This window comes from Pogona vitticeps, chromosome 1, assembly GCF_051106095.1.
Source record: "Pogona vitticeps strain Pit_001003342236 chromosome 1, PviZW2.1, whole genome shotgun sequence".
NCBI lineage: Eukaryota > Metazoa > Chordata > Lepidosauria > Squamata > Agamidae > Pogona > Pogona vitticeps.
The window spans coordinates 203,077,272-203,101,026 of record NC_135783.1 but is presented as its reverse complement, the minus strand read 5'-3'; the positions used below and the strand labels follow the sequence as shown (position 1 = coordinate 203,101,026).

General features: G+C 43.5%; 1 protein-coding gene across 3 annotated transcripts in view; it reads right to left on the bottom strand.

Annotated features, from left to right (window-relative positions):
• Positions 1 to 13,717: 13,717 nt before the first annotated feature.
• The window catches only part of METTL8 (methyltransferase 8, tRNA N3-cytidine), a 38,117-nt gene continuing 28,079 nt past the window's right edge, over positions 13,718 to 23,755 (bottom strand). For all 3 annotated transcript variants that reach the window (XM_072979917.2, XM_072979940.2, XM_072979923.2), the window contains 4 exons: positions 19,873 to 20,012; positions 17,345 to 17,451; positions 17,179 to 17,244; positions 13,718 to 14,091 (listed from right to left, as the gene is read on the bottom strand). In XM_072979917.2, the coding sequence (XP_072836018.2) occupies positions 13,904 to 14,091; positions 17,179 to 17,244; positions 17,345 to 17,451; positions 19,873 to 20,012 (501 nt within the window). In that variant the 3' untranslated portion in view covers positions 13,718 to 13,903. The remainder of the gene's footprint in view (positions 14,092 to 17,178; positions 17,245 to 17,344; positions 17,452 to 19,872; positions 20,013 to 23,755) is intronic.

Here is a 23,755-nt window from a genome sequence, read left to right as displayed (position 1 = left end):
GAAGATCCCAAACAGGGTCGGCATGATAGTCCTGTTTCACTCTGTCTCAGATGTCAAAGGGATCTGATGTTGAGCCATCAAAAAGTACAGTGCTCTTCATTTCCTCATGAAAGGACCTGATGATGTTAAGGAGTCAAGGTGGACATTCAATTTTGGGAAGTATTTTAAAAAGGCCATCCCTGCTAACCAAATCAAAGGCCTTTGTAAGATCTATGAAGGCCACAAAGAGTGGCTGTTGTTGTTCCCTACATTTCTCCTGCAACTGTCTGAGGGAAAATACCATGTCAGTAGTGGATCTATTAGCTCGAAATCCACACTGTGATTCTGGATAGACTCTGTCTGCAAGCACCTGGAGTCTCTTCAGCAGAACACAGGCAAACAGCTTCCGTACAACGCTAAGAGAGATGCCACAGTAGTTATTGCAGGCACCCCTGTCTCCTTTGTTCTTATACAATGTGACAATGTTTGCATCCTTCATGTCCTGTGGTACTCCACCTTCCCTCCAGCAAAGACAAAACATTTCATACAGCTAGGTGGTAATGATCTCTTTGCAGCACTTCAACAGGGATGTTATCCTTCCCAGGTGCCTTGCCAGAGGCAAGGGAATCCAAGGCTGCTTTTATTTTTGCTAAGGTTTGTTCGCTGTCAAACTCTTCCAAGATAAGCAGGCACTCGATGTTACTTAATTCCTCTTTGGTTACTATGTTCCCTCTGGAATATAGCTCAGTGTAGTGCTGCACCCAGCGTTCCATCTGCTGTGCTCAGTCCTGGATGATCACACCTGTAGCAGACTTCAAGGGAGCAGATTTCTTCTGTATTAGACCTAAAGCCTGCTTGATACCATCATATATTCCCTTGATGTTACCTGTGTCTGCTGCTATCTGTATCTGAGAACAGAGCTAAAGCCAATAATCGTTAGAACATCTCCTGGCAGCCTGTTGGACTTTGCTACAAAACAACAGAAAGCATTGCACATTTAATGTTCTTGTACAATGCCCAGAAAACACACCTGATCATTGTGAGAATTCTGAGAACGTAAGTGGTAACTTTCCAGTCTTGCAGCTTTTTACAAAGAGGTGTGAGAAATGCCCTTTTTAAAACAATGCTGTCAAATATCCAAATATAATGAGGAATTTATTGGGGGAGGGGGCATGGGGAAAGGGAAAGTAATAACAACATGCAGAAAATATCAAAGAAAATAACAAATAAATAAATAAATAGTAATCACATGGTGTCAGGTTGATTCAAACTCATGGCAACCCTTTATGGGATTTTCTAGGTATAGAATATTTAGAAGTTGTCTTCCGGGGACACGTAGGCTGTGCAGTTTGCCTAACGCTACATAAGCTGGCTCTTCTCCTGGGAGGCACAGAGCGAAATCGGACTCCCTTCATCGCATTGAGCTATCCGGCTAGCTTTGAAATCATCAGTCTAATTTCGCTAGTTACATATTACCTACCTGAGTCGTGTCTTAAGCTTTGGAAAATATGCACCGTTCATCGCCGAGAGGATGGTCTCAAAGAGAACATCATGACCTACAATTAAATGTTATTAGGGAAACATCAAGGTTTAGTGAATTCTTACTTTTATGAAAATCTGAGTTCAGCAAATGTCAGCCCCTTTGGGAAGGCTATAATCCAATCGCACCATATTCTCCACTGCAGATGTTAGCAGTCCAGCCAGCAGATCAGAACCCACCATCTTTACGGCCCCAAATGTGGAAGACGAATGAGCTGGCCGGTTTGCTTGGCCAAACCGTTGTGCGAAAAGGATTAGGCTTTGAATGTCTACAGCAAAATAAAAGAAAGCATCTGGTTTAGGCTGCCTTGCAAAATGCCAAATAGACCAGATACTCAAGGGGAGCACACGCAAGCTCCATCCAAATGTAGGGAATGTTGTCACAAGGGATGTACCGTTCTTGTTTCTTTTCTTTTCGTTTGGACTCCAACTGCAACTCTCAGAATTCTCCAAGGAGGCAGAATCTTGGGAATTCCAGCCCACAGATCCACACTGACAGGCACCAGCATTTTGCTCACCTCAACCAGCACCTGTCACTGAGGCTGCATAGCTGTCTTGAGCCTTGCTTCCTGTCGGTATAAATATTAGGACGCTACTGTGGTGTTTCCTAGGAGCTGTAGTACTGTGGCCCTTTAGGCTTTATACAGGCACCTCCTGAAGAACTATAACCCCCAGGAAGCACCACAGCAGCTCCCTTTCTTGTATATTACTAACAGAAGGCAAGGCCCACGGGAGCCATGTGGCCTCTGAGATAAGCCCTGGTCCAGGTGAGTGAAAGGACAGTTTGAGCCTATGGGCTGGAACTTCCAGAATTCTACTTTGGGAATTCTTGGACAATTTTGGGAGTTGAGGTCGGAAAAAAATGAATGGCACATTCCTAGCTTTCAAAGACCTTTCTTTTCTGGCAGGCTTAGCCTTAGCGACTGACAGTCTGGGATGGTTTGTTGCTTCTAAATCTATTTTAGTAATGCTTTTACCTAACATTTTAAATATAACAGCATTAATGCTGTTAAAATATTTGAATAACTTACTGTTTTTAAGCTTTTAATGTTGTGTTTTCAATAACTGATCTCTATTCTTTGTTGGTCATTGTGGGTTTTTCGGGCTCTTTGGCCGTGTTCTGAAGGTTGTTCTTCCTAACGTTTCGCCAGTCTCTGTGGCCGGCATCTTCAGAGGACAGCACTCTGTGCTCTGGTGTAGTTGGCTTTGGGAGTGGAGTATTTATGGCTGTGAGATAGGCTTTTGTCTTTTTCTGTAGATGGGTGATTAGTGTGTATTGTTGTGCTAAGGAGAAGAGATTATCTGTTCCTGTGGTTGATGGGTGTCATTAGCTGGTCTTTTGCGTGTAGTGATCCCCTGTCCTTGTGGGTGGGTAGAGTTTGTTGAGTTTTGCACGCTGTATTTTTGAGAGCTGGGAGCCAAGTTTTGTTGAGCTTCACACTTTCCTCTTTTTTGCTGAAGTTTTGCTGGTGCTTGTGGATTTCAATGGCTTCCCTGTGCAGTCTGATGTAATGATTGCTGGTGTTGTCCAGTATTTCGGTATTTTGAAATAGAATTTCATGTCCAGTTTGTTTTAGGGCATGTTCAGCTACTGCAGATTTTTCTGTTTGTTTTAGTCTGCAGTGTCTCTCATGTTCTTTGATTCTGGTGTGGATGCTTCATTTTTTGGTTCCAGTATATACCTGGCCACAACTGCAAGCTATCCGGTATACTCCTGCAGTGGTGAGGGGGTCCCTTCTGTCCTTTGCTGACCGTAACATTTGTTGTATTTTTGTGGTAGGCTTGAATACTGTTTGTAGGTTGTGTTTTTTCAAAAGTTTCCCCATGCGGTCTGTGACCCCTTTGATGTATGGCAGAAATACTTTATTTTTGGGTGGCTGTTTTTCTTCTTCAGTTTGGTGTTGTTTTCTTGGTTTGATGGCTCTTGTGTTTTCATTTTTGGAGTAGCCATTTGCCTGTAGATGGTTGAATTCAGTGCTGTGAAATTGAGCTTCACAGTTCCGTTTTGCACAGTCTACCAGTGTTTTGATTATGCCTCTTTTTTGCTGTGGGTGGTGGTTGAAGTTTTTGTGTAGGTACCCGTCTGTGTGGGTGGGTTTTCTGTAGACCTTGTGTCCCAGTTGGAGGTCAGTTTTGCGTAGGACCATGACATCTAAGAACGGGAGTTGGTCCTCTATTTCTTTTTCCATGGTGAATTGTATATTTGGGTGGATGCTGTTGAGATGGTTGAGAAATTCTTCCAATTTTTCTTCACCGTGACTCCAAATTGCAAAGGTGTCATCCACATATCGGAACCAGACTGTGGGCGTGAAGGGTGCTGAAGCCAGGGCCAGTTTTTCAAAATGCTCCATGTAGAAGTTTGCTATAATCGGGCTGAGGGGGCTGCCCATGGCCACTCCATCTGTCCATAGAATTCATTATCCCACTGGAAATAGCTGGTCGTTAGGCAGTGTTGGAAGAGGGCCTTGATGTCTTCTGGAAAGAGCTGCTGGATGAGTGTCAGGGTGTCCTTTATCGGTACCTTAGTGAACAGGGATACTACATCAAAGCTGATCAGTCTGTCCCCAGGGTTGAGTTTTAGGGTGCTGATCTTGCTTATGAAATGTCCTGAGTCTTTGATGTAGGATGAGGTTTGTCCAATGAGGGTCTGTAGGAGGGTCGCTAGGTGTTTGGCTAATTCATATTTTGGGGAGCCAATGGCACTTACAATGGGCCTGAGTGGGATTGAGTCCTTGTGGATTTTGGGAAGTCTTGGTGGGAGAGCTTCTGTCTTGTAGATACATTGAAGGACGTTGGGGTGCAGGGAGGAACTCTTGAGCAGTATGTTTGTTTGTTTTGTGATTTTGTTGGTTGGGTCCCGTTTCAGTTTTCTGTAGGTGGTGGGTTCTAGAAGATCTCTGATTTTGTCCTTGTATTCTTCTGTTTCCATGATTACTGTAGCGTTGCCTTTGTCTGCTGGCAGGATGATGATGTCCGGATCTGAGTTCAGGGACGTGATGGCATTTCTCTCCTTTCTTGTTATGTTGCTTTTGGGGTTTTTTGCTTTCCATAGGATCCTAGTCACTTCCCCTCTTATTTCCTCTGCTTTTTCTTCTGGAAGATGATATAATGCTGATTCCACGTTAGCAATTATGTCTTCCACAGGAATTTTACTAGGTGTGATTGCAAAATTTCCTCCTTTGCTTAAGACTGAGGTTTCTTCTGGGGAGAGTTGGCATCCCGATAAGTTGATGATGATGCATGTGGTGTCTAGTGTAGGTTTCTGTTGGCTTGTTTGGCATTTGTTGAATTTCTGTTTTTGTCTGGCTGTGTGGTTCATCATTTCTTTTTCCATCTTTCTGTTGGGGAGGTATCGATCTTGTCCCAATCTTGACTTCTCATTTTTTGGCTGATAGTGATGTGTAGGCCTTGTAGTTCTTTGTCTGTGGAGTCCAGTTTTTTTCCAGGTTGTGTGGATTCTTTCCCGTAGGAGGGCATGTTTCAGGCGGTCATAGATGCGGCTGGCCTGTGGGGAAATGATGCTCCTTTTTGTCGTGAGGAAGGCTGGTATGGTTTTTGTGTCTCTGCAGCATAGTAGAAATGTTAAGGAACATAGTAGGTCCGCTCTTTTGCTTCGGAGTGTTTCCAGTCTCCGGGTCTGTCTGACTGTTTCCTCCCCGTAGAGGCGTTCATCTTCAGTGGCCGGCATCTTCAGAGGACAGCACCAACCACCAACCACAGCAAAAAAGAGGCATAATCAAAGAGCCTGAAAAACCCACAACAACCATTAGATCCCGGCCATGAAAGCCTTCGCGAATCTATTCTTTGTCTTTGAAATTACTTCATCTTGGTAATGATTTAAAATAAGTGTCAAAATTACGATGTTTAAATTGATTTTTAAGATATTTGTTATATTATGATGTTTTTATCATGTGTGTAAGCCGCTCCAAGTAGACTTTGTCTAGGGGGGGTGGGGTAAAAATCTCATGAAAGTGAAGTAAAGTAAATTGTGTAAGCTGCCTTGGATCTCTTCTGGGAGGAAGGCAGGGTGAAAAGGATAGACAGACAGACGTCACATTCCTGCATTGGCTGACTGCTTGTGTAGTTACAATTTCACAAACACAGAAATGTAACATTTGTGCCAAATTATCTGCAATGTATATTTTACCAAGTGATAGTTAACCTGCAGGTATTTTGAACCAGACATTTGTGAAACACAGTGCATCAGTGAAAGAGAGACCAGTTAGAGTGCATCCACACAACATGGTCAGAATGGTTCAATATTTCAACTGACCTGGCTTATGTCGCCTCTTTTTGGAGTTTTCTAGGTTGTGCGTACTCAGAAGTGGTTTCCCATTCCCTTCTTCTGCGCCCCCCCCCCGGAAGTGTGCAGCTTGCCCCCAAGGCTATCACACCGGCTGGCTCTTCTGGGATGGACAGCGAGGGACTGAACTCACAACCTCTGGCTCTGCAGCCAGAGCTTACTGAGGCATCTTGGAGTGTGTCGTTTGCAGTTTATGTAGTAATTTTCAACTATGGTTCAATAGGAGAGTGACAGAAGTCTAGCAGAGAACTCCAAGGACCTCAACAAACGACAAATCTACGTGGATGGACCCAAAAGTGGTTATCAAGCTACTCTAAATGTGTTGCCTTAGACATATTCTGTAAGCTGCGCTGTCCATCTCCAGGAGCAAAGCACCAGGCTTGCTGCTGGTTTGGGATGCCTGTAATATTTACAAGACTGTTGTGAAGAAACCGATAGGAGCAAAACCATGGCTCTGTTTGGTTGCAAACAAAGTTCTGCCATCTCTGTTGCAAATGAAGAGATGACCTTACAGAGCATCAAGACCTGTAATGTGGGGAGATGCGTTTCTCTGTGGGTTCTCCATCTCTAGAGGCAGGCAGGAGGGAAGTATCCCTGGGGAAAAGGATGTCCTTTCTTTGTTTAGAATAGACAACGCCTGAGGAGAGGTGGGTGTCCTTCTGTTGCTTCAGGGTGGACTACTGGAAATTCTGTGCAGTAATTTTGTTTCTTATTGTCCTTTTTGCTGAGAGTGTGAGGTAAGCAATCTAATTTTGTTTGGTCTCTGGATCTGAACTGTTCAGTGATTTCTGTGATGCAACGATAACATTCATAGAACCTAGTGGTATTTAGGGTTGTTAACGGACCTACTGGCATGTGTTGTGGTCGTTTAAACTTTTGGAAACTTTAAAATACAACAGCTGGAATCCTGTTTGAATGAAGGTGGAGTGTGACGCTCCACCCATGTAGTTCTGAGCAGTCCTTAACTTGCTGTAGTGCAAGCGGAGATCACTCTGCTGTAAAGAGAAAGGCTTCTGCCTGCACATACACGGATACCTCCTTGCACAAGCTCAGAGAAGACTGAGCTACTCACAGAGCAAGCCATTGCTTGAGTGGGTGTCCTGAACTTAATGGCCACTGTAATAATTGATTATAGTCACTGTAATCAAGTTACCGGTGTATTACAACTACAGTACTGCTGAAGGAGTTCACCTGTTTCTGTGAACACCTTTGAGCACAATGTATTGTGGAAGAAGAGGTATATAAATAAATCAATCACAACTGCTTATTAGCAGTTAACAATAACAGATAACTCAACTGCCAGCTAACAAGACTGGACAGATTTGAATGATCAGCATACTGCTTCAGGGCTGTGCTTATCTCAGGCCCAGTCCAACCATTAGGTAAAATGAAGTGGCCACCTAAGGCAGCAAGTAGATGATGGAGAGCAGGTAACAGCCAAGTGCCGGAGGGCACTTACTCCTCCATCCCTCTGTGCTGAAGTAAGTTTCAATGGCCAGTTAAGTAAAGATGCAGGACTGGGTGCCATTTTGTCCTTTGCTTCACCGGGCAGAATGACTTGGGGTGGCTTTGCTTTTATAGCTGTATAAATAAATGGAGAATACCTTGTATTTGCGAATCAAGTCCTTGGGCAAGAATACAGTAATGTTTTGGCTGTATGCTTTGTCAAGGGAAAGTCATGTTAAATGGCTGCTTTTGTTTCTTACTCCTCCAGCAGGGTCAACCCAAGTTTTTTAGCTGCTTGAAAGCAGAAGGGCCAAAGGCTGTTCACTCTCCACATAATGTTCCAGGTGTCCAACTTATTTCAGCACCTGAGATAGAGAAGAAATCAAACAGCTTTCCCTCTGGAAGAAGTGTAATAATTTATTATAGTTTATTTTTTATGAATAATTTATTTATGATGAATCACTAAAAATGAGCTCTCCTTTCATGCCAGAACAGATCATTTACCTGTGACAGCAACCGCACTCTGCCTCACGGTAGGTGAACATCTCTTCGTAGAAATTGATGGTTGAAATTGAGTTTTTTTGATCCAGAAATCTCCAGAGATGCTCTAAAGGGGGCAAAAGCCCAGAAAGAAGAATTGCTGAACAAAATGGAGGGCGGGGGGGGGGGGGGAGCCAAGAAAGATCTGTCTATGCCTTTGAAAAGAATCAAGAGAAAAATTGAAATTTCAATATAGAACATTTTGTGGGGGAAGGTATGCCTTAGGAAGATTTGAAGTGAAGCAGTGGGTTTGCAGCTAGTAGAAAAAGACTCCCAGCAGTATTATCCACGTAGGAAATGATAAAAGATTATGGAGGTTGCAGTTCAAATATCTCTGGAAGGTCACTCTGAAAGGCCGATCTCTGCATGAGAGTAGTGGCTTCCCAATACTGGGTTCCCACATGCTCTTGGTCTACCACTTCCCGAATCCTGAACATGCTGGTTGGGGTTTTGGGTAGGTGAAGCCACCAACATGTAGGGAATCAAGTATAGCCATCCCTACTCTAGCAGCCGGCAACGAGGTGCAGTAAAACAGGCTAATTTATCACACATCTCTTGAAATACAAAACACTGTCATCTTTTTCCATAGTGTCTTGTCTTCAGTCTTGTTATTTTTCTGCTCCTGTTTGCTTCTCAAAGGAAGTAGGATAAAAATAACAAGCCATGGAAAGGCTCTTGCTGAAAACATCTATTGATTTCTAATCAACTCTTACACAATCAAGTGCATATTTTGTTGCCAGTGTGACACTTGCTCTCCCCCCCCATGTGTGAAAGAGCTCCAGTTTAAAAATAAACATAATTTCACACTTTGGTAACTATAGCGTGGTATCCTTTCAATCCACCAATTTTTGTGCACATATAAACAGACTATGCTCATTATCGGGATATAAAATAGGATTGGCTTATTTCTGTGTAGACTAAAGTCATGATTAGAACTAGTCTGGCTTCTCTTCCTTTCCACCTGCCCGTAAGTCCCTTAGCTTATTTAAAGTTATAAAACATTCAGAAACTGGAAGGAAGGAAGGAAAGGGGGGGGGGGAGACAATAAAGGAAAACCATTTTGCTCACTGTTCTCCAACTTACCCCAAGATTACTAGTAATTTGGTAAACAAAGTAATTTTATGCTGATGCAAATTAGAGCTACATTTGCATGTATAGAAACAGCAACCTCTCTTTCAAAAATCATTAGATTCCCCCCATTTTTAAAAATTACAGAATACATTCTTCAGCAACCAGTGTTCCTAAAAAGTTAAAGGCAACGTCTCCATGCAATTCCAGGTTTTCCCACTTGCAACAGCCCTCTTTTTCATTCTAGGTGACCTGAATCTTTCCTCCAACATATCAGCAAACAAAAATAAGATTTGACAGTATCTTTGTTAGTTTCAAAGGGACTCCGAGTTCACACCACCGCCATTTTTATGAGCCTGATACCCACCTCTAGATTAGTGTCTGGTGTCAGTAACGGACTGGATGAGGGTGAATAAACTAAAACTTAACTCTAGACAAGACAGAAGTGCTCCTGGTCAGTCGAAAGGCAGATCAAGGAATAGGGATGCACCTGTGTTAGACGTGGTTACATTCCCTCTGAAAACCCAGGCGTGCAGTCTGTGGGTAGACAGACTGGATTCGTCTCCGAGTCTGGATGTCTAGGTTTGGGATGTGGTCCAGAGTGTGTTTGCGCAGCTAAAACTAGTGCACCAGCTGCACCCGTTCCTGGAGAGGTCTGATCTGGCTGTGGTGTCTTAGTTACATCCCAGGTGGACGACTGTAATGTGCTCTACGTGGGTCTGCCTATGGAAAGTGTCAGGAAATGTCAGTGGGTCCAAAATGTAGCAGCCAGATTGCTGACTACAGCTGGTTACAGGGATCACATCCCACCCACCCCCACCCCCATTACAGCAGCTATTTCAAAGACCGTGTCTCCCATTATGACCCTGCTCAGGTGCTAAGATCAGCAGGAGAAGCCTTTCTCTTGGACCCACCGCCTGCACAGGTGTGTCTGCTGGGGAGCCAGGAGAGGACCTTCTCTGTTGCTGCTCACAGACGTTGGAACTCCCTCCCACAGGAGGCCGGACTGGCCCCATCTTTGCTGTCCTTCAGCAAGCAGGCAAAGACTTTTCTCTTCATGCAGGATTTCCCTCAGTGACTGGCCACTTGAGTGGAGTTTTACATAAATTTAATTTCACATTCAGCCTGGGCTGGATGGGATTAAACTCCATCTGAAAACACTTGTGCACAGCTTGGGGATGCTTCCTGGATTCATCTCTAAGCCTGGATGCCCAGATTTTGGTGGTGGCCAGGAGTACCTTTGCACAATTAAAGCTAGTGCGCCAGATGCGCCTGTTTCTTGAGAGGCTGGCTTTTATTGACTGTTGTATTTCTGTTTTTAATGTGTTTTTGATACTGCTTTTACTTATAAGTGTTATTATATTCAATTCTTTCTTGCTATTGTTTTTACTTTTGATATTGTTTATTTTAACACTGCGAGCCTTCTTGGATCCTTTAACAAGAAAAAAAGGTGACATGTAAACATTTCAAATGAAATAAAAATATTCTGTTAATATAAATCTTTGGCACAATACATTCCACTTCAGTGTTGAATGTGTGCCTGTGTTCATGCCAACCATTTTGCCTTAGTATGCATGACAGCACCGAGTACTCACGGGAGAACCCACACCCTGTGTTGCAAATGTGCTTCTGAGAGTCAAGACAGAATGCACCACATTTAGCAAAGAATCATGGTTTCATTAAATGTAGAAGCATGGTGTAAAATACTCCCTGAAAAACAATGCTAGTATTTGGATCCCACACCTCAAATACTGGCTGACATCTAGTGGTAAATCACAATTAGAGGAGGCCCATTGAATCAGTGAGGATTTGGGGACTCAACTCCTCCATGTGTTCCACTGATTCAGTAGACCAAAATCTAATTGAGACTTATTACTGGATTTCAGCCGTCAACGTAAGAGCTATGAAGGAAGCCATGTCTTCGTCTGAGCTACTCACTGCTACAGCAAAAGCCTACTCTTTTTCCCTGCCTTCCCCCCGCCCAACCTTAGCATGTTACTTCTAAAATTAGCCACAGCTGTGATTGCATGGCCAAAAGTGGTTACCTACCATTTTATTTGCATTAAAAATATACGTGTATATGACTTTCCATTTTTCTTGCTCTCAAAAGTAACAACAGATGCTTGTTAAAATAATTCTGAATGACACTAGTGGCCGACCTTTAGCTCCAAACAACAACTTGTCTATCTTGTTGTCATCTTAACACCTACAACAAAGCACAAGGCAAGACTGTGTGACAGTGCACAACTTTGCACGTCAACCACAGATTCCTCCTCCATCATTTAATGAGGCCACACCACTTTTCCTACAGAAGTAACTTTTAAAAGTTATAATTCAACCACAGAAGTTATATTACTTTTTGTTAAACCAGAATCATAATGTAATTTAGTTATACACTTCCTAGTCTGTGGAGGATTGCAAATTGCAGGTAAATACAGTAGTTATTTATGGCTGGTTACTTTGAAGAGCTGAGGTAGGAACAATGTCCACCTCAAAGTCTATTGACAGCATTATACTTATTTTCAAGGAACTATCTTTTCTGCTGAACTGCATGTGTCTACATACTGCCGACAGAAGGTAAAAATGTCCCAGAGACAGAAGAATACTTGTAAATCTTGCCAGGGTATTTGTGTGTTGACACTCAAAAGGAGGATGTATACAAAACCCATAACTACCGCAAGATATGCCATGCCATGTCTCTGCTTTGACCACATTTCCTGCATGAACATCAGGCACAGCACTCCACCACAGGCCCCAAGCTGCACCCACCACCCTTTCTTTGTTTGCTGTGCTTACCTCACCAACCCCACATTACAGGCAAAACGAGTTTGTGTGCTTATGGAAAGAGTTAAAGTAATGCAGTGCAGCTGAATCCAACCATTGCAAAGAGAGAAAGTGCAGAAACTGGTTTCTCAAAGAATCAGATTTTATAGCCACATGATTCCCCCCATGTGAGGCATGAATGTGAGTTTCCCACCCAAAACCAATTCTGTCCACTTAGAAATCATAAAAGTCATAGAAAAGTGAAGTTGGAAGGGGCCTACAAGGCCATCAAGTGCAACCCCCTGCTCAATGCAGGAATACAATCAAAGCGTATCTGCCAGGTGATTATCTAAGTTTTTCTTGAATGCCTCCAGTGTTGGAGCATTTGCCAACTCCCGAGGTAACTGGTTCCACTGTTGTACTGCTCTAACAGGAAGTTTTTCCTGAAATTCAACCGAAATCTGGCTTCAACTTGAGCCCACTGTTGCATGTCCTGCACTCTGGGATGATCGAGAACAGATTTTGCCCCTCTTCCAGTCTTTCAAATATTTGAAAAGTTTGATCATATCACCCCTCTCTCTTCTTCTCTCAAGGCTAAACATGCCCAATTCTTTCAGTCTTTTCTTATAAGGCTTGGTTTCCAGCCCCCTGATCATCCTTGTCATCCTCCTCTGAACTTCTTCCAGTTTGTCAACATCCTTCTTGAAGTGTGGTGTCCAGAACTGAACACAATACTCAAGGTGAGGCCTGACCAGTGCTGAATAGAGGGGGACTAGCACCTTGCGGGACTTGGAAACTATACTTCTATTAATGCAGCCTAAATAACATTTGCCTTTTTTGTAGCCACATCACACTGTTCACTCATACAGTGGTGCCTTGCAAGACAAATGCCTCGCCGGACGAAAAACTCGCAAGACGAAAGTGTTTTGCGATTGTTGTGGTGACTCGCAAGATGGCTTTTTCTATGGCCATCTTGCAGGATGTTTTTCCCCCCACAAGAGCAATGCCTCGCAAGACAAAAATAATTCATTTGTCTTGCGAGGTTTTCCATAGGAATGGATTGCAATGCATTGCTAAGGGAAACGGCGCCTCCGCAAGATGAAAATTTTGCAATACGACGTTAGTAGCGAAACAAATTACTTTCATCTTGCAAGGCACAACTGTACTCAGCTTGCGATCTATGACAATTCCAAGATCCTTCTCACTCGTTTTGCTGAGCCAGGTATTCCTCCCTCTTATAACTGTGCAATTGGTTTCTTTTCCCAAGGTGCAGTACTTTGTACTTATCCCTGTTAAATTTCATTCCGTTGCTTTCGACCCAGTGCTCCATCCTATCAAGGTCACTTCATCAGTGTAATATATATATGACTGCAGAGGGAGATGCAAGAATGGAATGGATGCAATGGCTTGTTCAAGAACTCTTAATGCAGGTGTAGGGAATCATCTTGGGGTGATGGATTTTCAACTCCCTCACAAGCCCCTTGCAGGCTGGATGGCATCAAGGAGCTTTTCTATCTAACTGGCTGCTTCCTGCACTTTGGAGCATGTTGGGGGAACGTAGTGCCCAACAGGCGTGCAGCCCCCACTCCCACTGCTTTTAGGAAAGGTGTCAAGGGACTCTTGGCCAGTTGTGTGTCTATGCACATGTTTTTACAGAGTTTTCATGGTATCTGTTTTATTGTTAACTGTACTGTACACTATTTTCCAGAGAAAAAGTAGCGCACAAGTGTAATAGACAGGTCCAATAAACCTGGGTAAACAAAAATGCTTTTTTTTTTTTTGCCTAGCACCAAAAGGGTTGCAACACCGGATCCAGGCAGGCCTCTTTGTAAATAATGTTCTAGAGGAGGCACCACTGTAACGATCTTCGGATCCAACACAAAAATGCTACTACCTTCAAAAAACGGAGGCCCCTGAAGGAGGGCTTCATCAAAAACTCAAAGAAGGAATTAGCTGATTTGGGAAGAGGCACTTCTTCCAGTCTTTCTTATATCATTCATAGCACCAGTTTTATTGTAACTGCCCTCACCCTTATTCGGACTGCGATGTCGTCCCAGATCTGTTAAAAAGGTTAAAAAAAAAAACACCACCCTCTGATGGGTATGCAGAGGGAGCCACATTTTTCCTCCTTTATTTGGTCAGTTTACACTACCATATGATCAAAAGTCAGAAACGGAGTGTGTGTGTGAGAGAGGTTTCTGTTTAAAAGTCATCCTGACTTTTCAATCATTTGCACAGAATTGTTAGGAAGAATGAATTTTTGGACTAAGAACTGTGATTATGCAGAGCATATTCTTGCTTGCTCCGAGTCAACCACAGAGGTTTCTGGAACTTGCTCTGTATCCAGACACGATGTATCTTCACCCTTTTCTTCCTGTTTACTTGCAGACGTTGAACCATCTCATTCTGTACTTCAATTAAGCCAGCAGATGAGAACAAGTTATGAACTTCATCTGTACGTGCAAAACAAAAAAATGAAGTCACACTCACTTAAACAATACACTGATCACAAGGTCTATACCGAAAGCAGCTAATCGGTCCCACAATGCGGGTGAGTGGGGCAGGCATTAAAGCGCAGATCTTCTCATCAGTGGCCCCTACCGTACTGAATCCTTCCTGAGACAGACCATAAAGCTTCCTTAGTGGCTGCTTTTTAAAGGGCTTTGAAAACAGTTTTGTCTCTGTGGCTTTCAAACTGAAAAGGCTTTGCTACGTTTTCTGCTGTTATATATTTGAATGGCTGTTTATTTTAACTGGCTTATTTCAAAGCAAGTTGAACGTAAGTCGATACTACGTTTTATTGCTTTATATTATAAGCCACACTGAGAAGATAACAGTCTTGAAAGGGGAAGAAAAAAAATAAAGATAATAAAATAAAATGAAACAGAAATGTTTTGCTCTTCCTCATGGCAGGTTCCCTCTGCTCTAATTCGGACTTCTCAAGGCAGCACCAAAGATACCGATGTTGTGGAGTGACCCTCTGCTGAACAAGAGAGAGTTTCCACTGAAGGGGTGGGAGCTACATCATCACTTACGTGACAAGATTTGCAGCCCCACAGAGAAAGCCTATGTTCAAATCCAGCACAAGCGTGTACTGGCAAATCTGGGAACTTTGCTTTAGTGCCAGGATTTGCCAGTACATGCTCGTGCCAGGAAACCTTTGGCCCTCCTGATGTAGTTGGACTCTAGCACTCTAAGCTAGCCTGGCCATGGTGAGGAACAAAAGCATCTGGAGGGCCATAGGTACCTCATCATCTTTTCAGATACTGAAGTGACCAGCAGGTCAAAAATTGATAGTTGTGCTTCACTGCGTAGAGCAGAATATCACTTCAAGACTGAGCATCAACTTAATTCTGCACTGAGACATCATCAACTAAGGCAAGTTATATAGAAAATGATTAAGGAAATCCTGTGGCAATTTGAAGCTATGGCACCTCTTAAAAAGACTGCCTGGCCGCTCTAAGGAGTAGTGTAAGGAGCCATTCCATCCTCTTAGCCATATGGGGCAAGTTCCTTTTCAAAGTATCTTGACAGCCAAGTTGTGAAAACTAACCCACTAGAAGGGGGGGGGGGGCGCTTTTTATGATACCACATGAACTTCACTTCTGAATCTCATGCCTGGTGGTAGAACAAAATGCATCAGTCACACTGAAGTTGAAAGCGCTCTCATGAACACCCGCTTCCCCCTCGTTCCCAACACTGTCACAGTTGATGTCAAATATTATGGGAAGCAAATGTGAATTTGGTCACATCTCATAATTAGAAATAAAAGTCCTTTGTAGTCCTAATTTATTTCTGAAACTAAAAAGCTAATTCAGAGTCCCAAACAAGCGATGAGCAAGAAAGATGATCAACCACAGGACGCTGAAGAAGGGCCTCACGCAATTCAGAAGCTGCCCTCCTGATAATGCTGATATATACACATGCCATCCCTGAGATCTGAGGGTTCACAGGGCCATAAGGACCAGGGTTTGGAAACGTATTCCTACCTTAGACTACAATATTTTGAATTTCCAAGCCAGCATGCCCATACAAGCTTCCAAAGGATTCAATGTAACCTGAGGAAACTCAGTACAGAAAACAGCCTCAGTGGTGTGCTGGGTCTGTCCAGTCCAAAACCATCTTTAAATGCAACCGAAGGATTCTGCTGAAACAATCATCACAAATGTATAAAATGGGGAGAGTCCTGTTGCTTAGTGTAGCAAATTACACTAGAGTAGACCCATTGAATCAGTGAGGATTTGGTATGCAAATTCCTCTGTCAATTCCACTGATTCAAATGGGCCTACTCTGTGACTTACTCTACTAAAGTCATTGTTAGAGCAGGCCCATTTGAATCAATGAAACTTAGAGAGAGACAGACTCACCGAGTCTCCCACCGACTCAGTGGGCCTGCTCTAGTGCAATTTGCTACCCAAGGCAACGGAATATTGGCCCATGTTTCCATTAATGCTACTCATTCCAGTTAAGTCAAGAGTGGGGAAACCAACATTGCAGTCTCTAATCCCCATCTGTATTCAGGGAGGTGGAGGAGATACGGCCACAGAAAGGGTGTGTGTGTTATCTAAACTTTTTATTTCAGGACCACATCTTGTCACGAGGCAGAAAGATGTCTCTGCCAACAGCCCACATTTATTTAGGTTAAAGTGATTATGCAAACCATGATTACACAAGAAAGCACTAAATGGCCAAGGATAAATGCTTTGCTTTATCTTAGCAGGAAATTTCAGTCCAGTCTGTTCTGTACAGTTGCCAGTTAAATAACAATTCTTTACACTGTGTTTTTCAGAGGTATGGCAACCCATCCTGAATCCTTGATGAGAGGGCAAAAACATGTTCAAAACAAAGTGATACACGAAGAGTTGATAAATGTTGGTTTTAATTAACACAGAGGGACCAAAAGAATTTCTCTGCTTGCAAGCTTTTACAGAAAAAGCATCCGGCTATTGATAAACTTAATGTGAGGGATTCAAAATTACTGCAAAGTCTGGATCCCTGCAGGGGTGGGTAGCTTGTGGCCGTCCAGACATTGGAAAACTGCAACTTCCACAACAACCCACCACTGGCTATACTGACCAGATGGTAACTGGAGCCCTGCAGCATTTGAAGGGACAAATCCCATAATTCTCTGTGCTGGGAGTTCTGCTCGTCTGGAAGAAAGGCCTAAGCTGGAAGGCTCTGAGGCCTAGCTCTTGCTTCCCTTCCTGTTCAAGAAAGTAAGTTCCCAGCTATCACCTGGGCAGGAACAGGAAGCTTGGGCATGTTTGGGGGCTCTTGGGATTCTTGGAAATAGGGCCAGGGGTGCGTTTTCTCATGTTTTCCTGGAATTTTTAAGAGTCAAAATCATGAAAAAAGCACACCCTTATTTAGCCATGATCTAATCATTAGCACACCATAGTACTCTAAGCAGCAAGAGGTCCTGCACCAAAGTGGTGCTGGTGATAAATTTCTCCTTCTTCCCCCACGACTTTTACAATCGAGTTCTGTCCCCCACGCTCAGCCACCCTGCTTCGTTTCACCGGAGGGCCAGTCCAGATTACCTTTTGTGAAAAAATAAACTCTGGTGCCATCTCTTCTCATGTAGAAGTTCTCTGACAGGCAGAAGCCTAAAAGGGTGGGTGGGTGCAGGGAGACAAAGAAAGATGATTCCATTCTCACTGATAATTCACAAATAAACAAACAAAGCACTCCTCTCCCCAAGCATACCTTTTTTAAAACGTAGCTGAGTAACATCGTATCTTCCACGGTCTCTGAACAGTATCATCCCTCCAGGTTTCAACAATCTGGCCAGCCTATTTATAATTCCTTGGGTCCTGTGAAGAAAGAACAGCATCCCAGCCCCACAGAAGAACATAAAACAATTGCCTAAAGCACTACTACTACTACTACTACTACTACTGATGATGATGATGATGATGATGATGATGATGATGATGATGATGATGATGATGATGATGATGATGATGATGATGATGATGATAATAATTCAAATCCAGGACCCGCAAGTGGCCTCTCTTAGGCTACGATCTGAAAACCACAGATATCCTTACCAACTTAATTTAATTTGTTGATGTGCAAAATATGGGTTACCCAGTCTCCCCACTCAAAATAAGAGTTGCTCAAAACAGTTTGCAGATTATAAGAAACAGGAAAACCAGTAACCAATCAGCCGCACACGATTATCAAAAGCTAAAAGCAAAGACATAAACAGGGCCCTAAAACTGCAGTCAATAATTAAAATTAAATAACAAATGTTTATTAAGACAAATGGTAAAAGGAATCAAGCCCTCCCCCGCCCCCATGTGTTGCAGGATTCTAGCCATGATGTTAACAAAGGCATGGCTATCAGGCACCCAAAGCTGGTAGCCTCCTTTGGCGCCTTTACAGGATTATCAAAGAAGGGGAAATGGAACCAGATCCAAGGCAGATAGAGCTCAGCAGCGTGAAAGTACTATGCCCCCAAACAAACAACATTTGACAAATTACCATCAAAGCTACACACAAATGAATGGGTTTTTTAAATGAGAGAGAGGAGGCAAAGTATCTGTCTGTGGTTGTGCATGAGAGTGAGAGAGAAATGATTATTTCAACACAGCTGATTTGTATCTCAATATCTGTTAATTCAAACACTGCACATAAGTTTTCAATTATGTTGCATGTTTCTAAGATGATCTTTTATTCTGAGTCATTTTCAAAAGAACCACTATGCTGCAAATTCCATCATATATTTCTGAATGCCTGCGAACGGCAGATCAGTCTGCTGAGATAAGATTTTAGCAGCTATTCATAAATATACAGAGCAGAATCCTCTTTGTCTGCGTTGTGCACATGCCTGTTTCTTCCTCAGTGTTTGCACATGAAGAAAGCCCATTGCTTTCAGCAGGTAAACTCCAGGTTACAAAACTGGATCTCCAGGTTACACAACTTGACACTTGAGGGTGATGTACGCTGTGTTTCCTTTAAGCGGATTCTGCCACAGCTACTCCCAAGATCAATATCATTTAGTTAATACACCAATACCAGGTGGGGGGCTGGAAGTATTAAATACATTCTTATACATTCACCCGGCTTGGGTCCAGGCCATTTGAAGGATCGTAGGAGCCTTCCCAACTTTAAGATCTTCTAGTGAGACCCTTTTCTCAGTTCCACCACCTTCCCAAACTTGTCTGGTGAGTTCATGAGAGAGGGCCTTCTCAGTGGCTGCTCCCAGGCTTTGGAATGTGTTGCCCTAAGAAGCTAGGTTACCCCCTCCCTCTTGTCCTTCTATTACCAGGCAAGGGCTCTTCAGGGAGACATTTAAGGAATTTATAGGGAATGCTGGATTTGCCCAATTTAGATATTTTTGAATGTTTTTTCCAATTGCTTTGAAAATTGCTTTAAATCTTGTTTTTAATGTGCTTTAAAGTTGAATTGTTTTTAAATGAGGGTTTGCATAATATTTGCAACCTTTTATATTGTCTACTGTAGTTTTAATTGTCGTGAGCTGCCTAGGGTCTCCTACGTGGAGAAAAGTGGCATATAAATAATGCAAACAGATAAAACAGATCATTCCATTGGTCAGATTTCAAATTTTCATCCATTATTCAGCAGAAAGTGAGCAGAAAACCTACACAAGAATTTATTGATATTTAGGAATGCTGATTATTTAAAACTGGAAGTCTGTTTCTGCATTTCTTTCTCCCAGAAGACCTCTGAAACAACAAGAACCAGAAACACAAAAGTCTGCATAGCTACTACCAACATCCCTGTTTGAATTGCTGGACAGCCTGTATCTCAATGAGCCATGACAACTGGGGGATATGGGTAGTCTAGAACCAATACATTTCTATCCGGGGAATACATGGCTGAGTACTGGGATGTAGGGAGAAGCAGGACCAGCATTGGGGCAGGGGAACAAGGAGAGGGGAGGAAGCAAGGAGAGAAAAAGACAGAAAGAGAGAACAATCACTGAGTTTGGGAGGCATGAGCCTAATGTGTTTTCAACATTGGTACAAGATAAATTAATGCAGGGTGGAGAGAGAGACTGAACAAGGAAAAATGAAACACAGTTTTGGCCTACTCACACTATGGACAGGAAACCCTGAAATTTAAAATGTTCTGGGCATAAGAAAAGTTAAGACAGTTCAGCAAATCGCTTAGATATCCTTGAATTTGACTCACAAGTCACAGAGAGAGAGAGAGAGAGGGCACATCTACTGCATTTCACCTACTCCATCCTTTTAGTCTTCACATACCTGTCAGGATGAACAGAAGCCAAGACAAAGATGAGGAGAATAACGTCCAGGCTTTCCTCTGGAAAGGGGTAGGGAGAGGTATCATCACACACATCGTGAACGAAGGCCAAACACCGGGAGGGATCGAAAAACGGGTGTGACTGTTACAGGCCCATTGAAAAACAAACAAAGAGAGATTAAACTGATTAGAATTATTTCCTAACATTATACAGAAAGAAAAAATCAGACGCTCTTCCCCCACCGAATAATTTATTTTATTGCTGTTTCCAATCACTTATTGTCTCTTAAAAACCAGGGGAATGAAGTATAAAGCTGGGCCTGAATTCCTGCAGACCACTCAAGGTGAGATATTGAATCCCCTCCCACAATAAGATAATTATCTACAGCAGAGCTGGAGAAAAGGTGGCGAATGTAGTTGAGCTGCTGTTCCTGGCCGCTATAGTCACTCTCATCCCCTAATACTACAGGAGAACCATAGCAAGCTACAGTTTTTCCCAAAACTGTTAACTACTATAGCTCCACCTTAGGGAGTTCTGGAGTTTGTAGTCTGGTGAGGTACATAGTGTGACAACCCCAGACCTACTGGGATGTGCCACAGTTTCACTAAGCTGCCACCAACCATTCCCTGTAAGGAGTCACACAGACCAGGGATGGATTTTTAACAAATAAAGGAATAAGGTTTATTTAATTAACACACAGGGAAAATAAAATGATCAAGTGAATAAGATACAGTAACGTGGCTTAGTCTCAATCATACATACACCAGTTTGGTTCACTCAGAACACCTTTAAATAAAGCACAGACCCTGAACCTATCAGTTCTGGCTACCCATAAAGACACCTGAACCTATCAGGTTGGTACTGACTGACACACAGTAGTACCCTGTCTGACACACAGACTCCCACACCAGCTTCTTCTCTTCAGCTTCTCCTTCAGCTCTCCCCCAGCTCTCCTAACTTCTCCACACAAACTCCACATATATATACAGTACAGCCCCTCCTCCTGATGTCCCGCCTTCCACTCCCCATAGGATGGAACTTTCCCTCCAACCCATGACAGACAGGTAACATCAGTGCTGTATGTAACACCTCCCCTCTTTATAAGTTGTTTTGTAGGGGGAAAGCTAAAGTGCTTTTCTCCAAAAAACAACCTGGATCCAAAACATACAAAAACAGTTATACATAACATACAATACCATACTTACTTATACTTACTCTAGGATAAACATATCAATTAGACATTTAAATATTTACCATTTACAATACATCCAGTTACCTTTATTCATACAAACCAGGCATGTTTAATAAACAAATACATTTAACCTTTGGTCACCAAAATATATACATAGTCCATGTTTCTTTCGCCGTCTTCATTCTTCGGGTCTTCTTGACAAGGCGTCAGCAACACAGTTCACTGACCCTCTGACCACCTTCACTTCAAAGTCATAGTCTTGCAGGTTTAAAGCCCACCTCATAAGTTTGCTATTGTGGGTTTTCATTGTCTTTAACCATTGCAGTGGTGAATGGTCAGTGCACAGAACAAAATGTCTTCCCCAGATGTAAGGCTTGGCCTTCTGGATCGCGTAGACTATGGCCAGGCACTCCTTTTCCACGGTTGCCAAATGTCTCTCACCTTTCTGGAGTTTCCTACTCAGGTAGGACACTGGATGCTGGTCACCATTTTCATCCTCCTGGCAAAGAACTGCTCCTACCCCGCTGTTAGACGCATCGGTGTAGATGATGAACTCCCGGTCGAAGTCTGGAGCACGCAGCACTGGATAGTTGATGAGGGCCTCCTTCAACCTCTGGAACGCCTCCTCACAGTCGCTGGTCCACGGGATGCGGTCATCAGTCTTCTTCCTCGTCAGATCGGTCAGCGGAGTCGCAATCTCGCTAAACCTCGGGATGAACTTTCTGTAGTAGCCCACCAACCCAAGAAATGATTTGACTTTTTTCTTGGTGTTGGGTCTAGGCCAATCACGAACAGCTTCTATCTTGGCCTCTAGGGGTTTGATCACTCCTCCCCCTACTATGTGACCCAAGTATTTTATTTCTGGGCTACCCAGCTGCAGTTTGTTCTCTCTGCAGAGCCTAGGCCAAAGCACTCCCTCCCCTGGGTTAAAGTGCCTCTCCCTGCCTTCCTGGTCATCCCAAGCTTTCTTTCTGACCTTTTGAGCTTGCAGGGTCTCTGCTGCTAGCTCTAGGTTTCTCTTTAGGTCATTCATCAAGGTGTCTATGTATGTCACAACGTCTTGTGGGTCATCCTGGGTGATCTGTTCCCAATTTTGTTTGATTAAATCAAGGGGCCCTTTCACCCTTCTCCCAAACAAGAGTTCAAACGGACTGAACCCGGTACTGGCTTGTGGCACTGATCGATAAGCAAACAAAAGGGATTGCAGCTTCTGGTCCCAATTGTTTGGATTCTCTGCCAAGTAAGCCCTAATCATGCGCATCAGAGTCCCATTGAACTTCTCCGTTAACCCATTACTTTCAGGGTGATAGGCAGTGGTTTCCTTGTGTTTAATTCCACAGATTTGCCATAACCGTTTCATGAGCTTCGATGTAAACGATGCGCCCAAATCTGTGATTATTTCTGAGGCAAATCCCATCCTGGACATATACCCCACCAAGGCATCTGCCCCTGTGTTAGTTTCAATGTTAGTCAAGGGAATGGCTTCAGGGTACCTCGTGGCATGGTCCACAATGGTGAGAATGAACCGGTTCCCCCTCTTTGTGGCCTTGGGCAAAGGTCCCACAATATCCACCCCTATGCATTTGAATGGAGTGTCAATCACAGGCAAATGGCACAACTTCGCTTTGGTCCTGTCACGGTTATTTCCCTGCCTCTGACACACATCACATTGTTTACAGAACTCCTTGATCTGCTTTCCTATTTCAGGCCAGTAAAAATTCTGTGTGATTCTCTGCTGTGTTTTGTTCACCCCTAAGTGCGCAGCAAACATGTCAGAGTGCCCCCTTTGTAAGATCATGGGGCGATACTTTTCAGGTACCACTAGCTGACTTCTGATCCCATCTCCCCCTTTTGAGATATTCCTCAGGGTCTCTCTATATAAAATCCCCTTTTTCTCTAGAAATCTCACTGGGGTTTCAGGTGTTAGCTGGGCGTCAGTCACCTGTTCAAAACACTTTTGGAGAGTGGCGTCTGCCTTTTGCTCTTGGCCAAATCGGCTGTCTGTGGTTAAGGTTTCCACCACAGCTTCTGAACTCCCCTCTGCTTCCGTCTCGGGCTCATCAGTACCCCCCTGAACTGTCCCCGTGGTGGCTTGTGAACGTGTAATCACTAGCACCCGTTTCACATGTTCAGCCAGGTCATTTCCCACGAGCACGGCTGCTGGCAGAGTCGATGAAATCGCTAGCCGCCAAACTCCCCTCCAGCCTTGAAAGTTCACAGGTACCTCCGCTACTGGCAGTGAGATCACCTGCCCCTCAATCCCTGCCACCTTCATGCTCTCATTTGGGATTATATATTCCCTAGGAATAATATCTGGATGGCACAGGGTCACCTGGGAACAAGTGTCCCTCAGCCCTCGATACTGATGGTCAAGTATTCCTACGTCCACCCCTGCGGTTTCAAACAACTGCGAATCTGTTCTCACGAGTAAGCAGCGCTTGACCTCCACAAGAGGACCATTTTCCCCAGCCTGATCAGCAGATGTAACTGTTCCAGATTGAGTAGCCATGGCAACAGGCTCCCTCAGTGACAAGGAGCTTTGCTCTTTCTGGACACAGAACACAGCTTTTGGCTTGGTTCCACTCGAATCCTGAGGCACAATTTCTTTTAGCTGCTTTAATTTCTCACACTCAGAGATTAGATGGCCCTTTCCCTGACAGAAATAACATTTTCTGCTATATTTTGAGTCTTT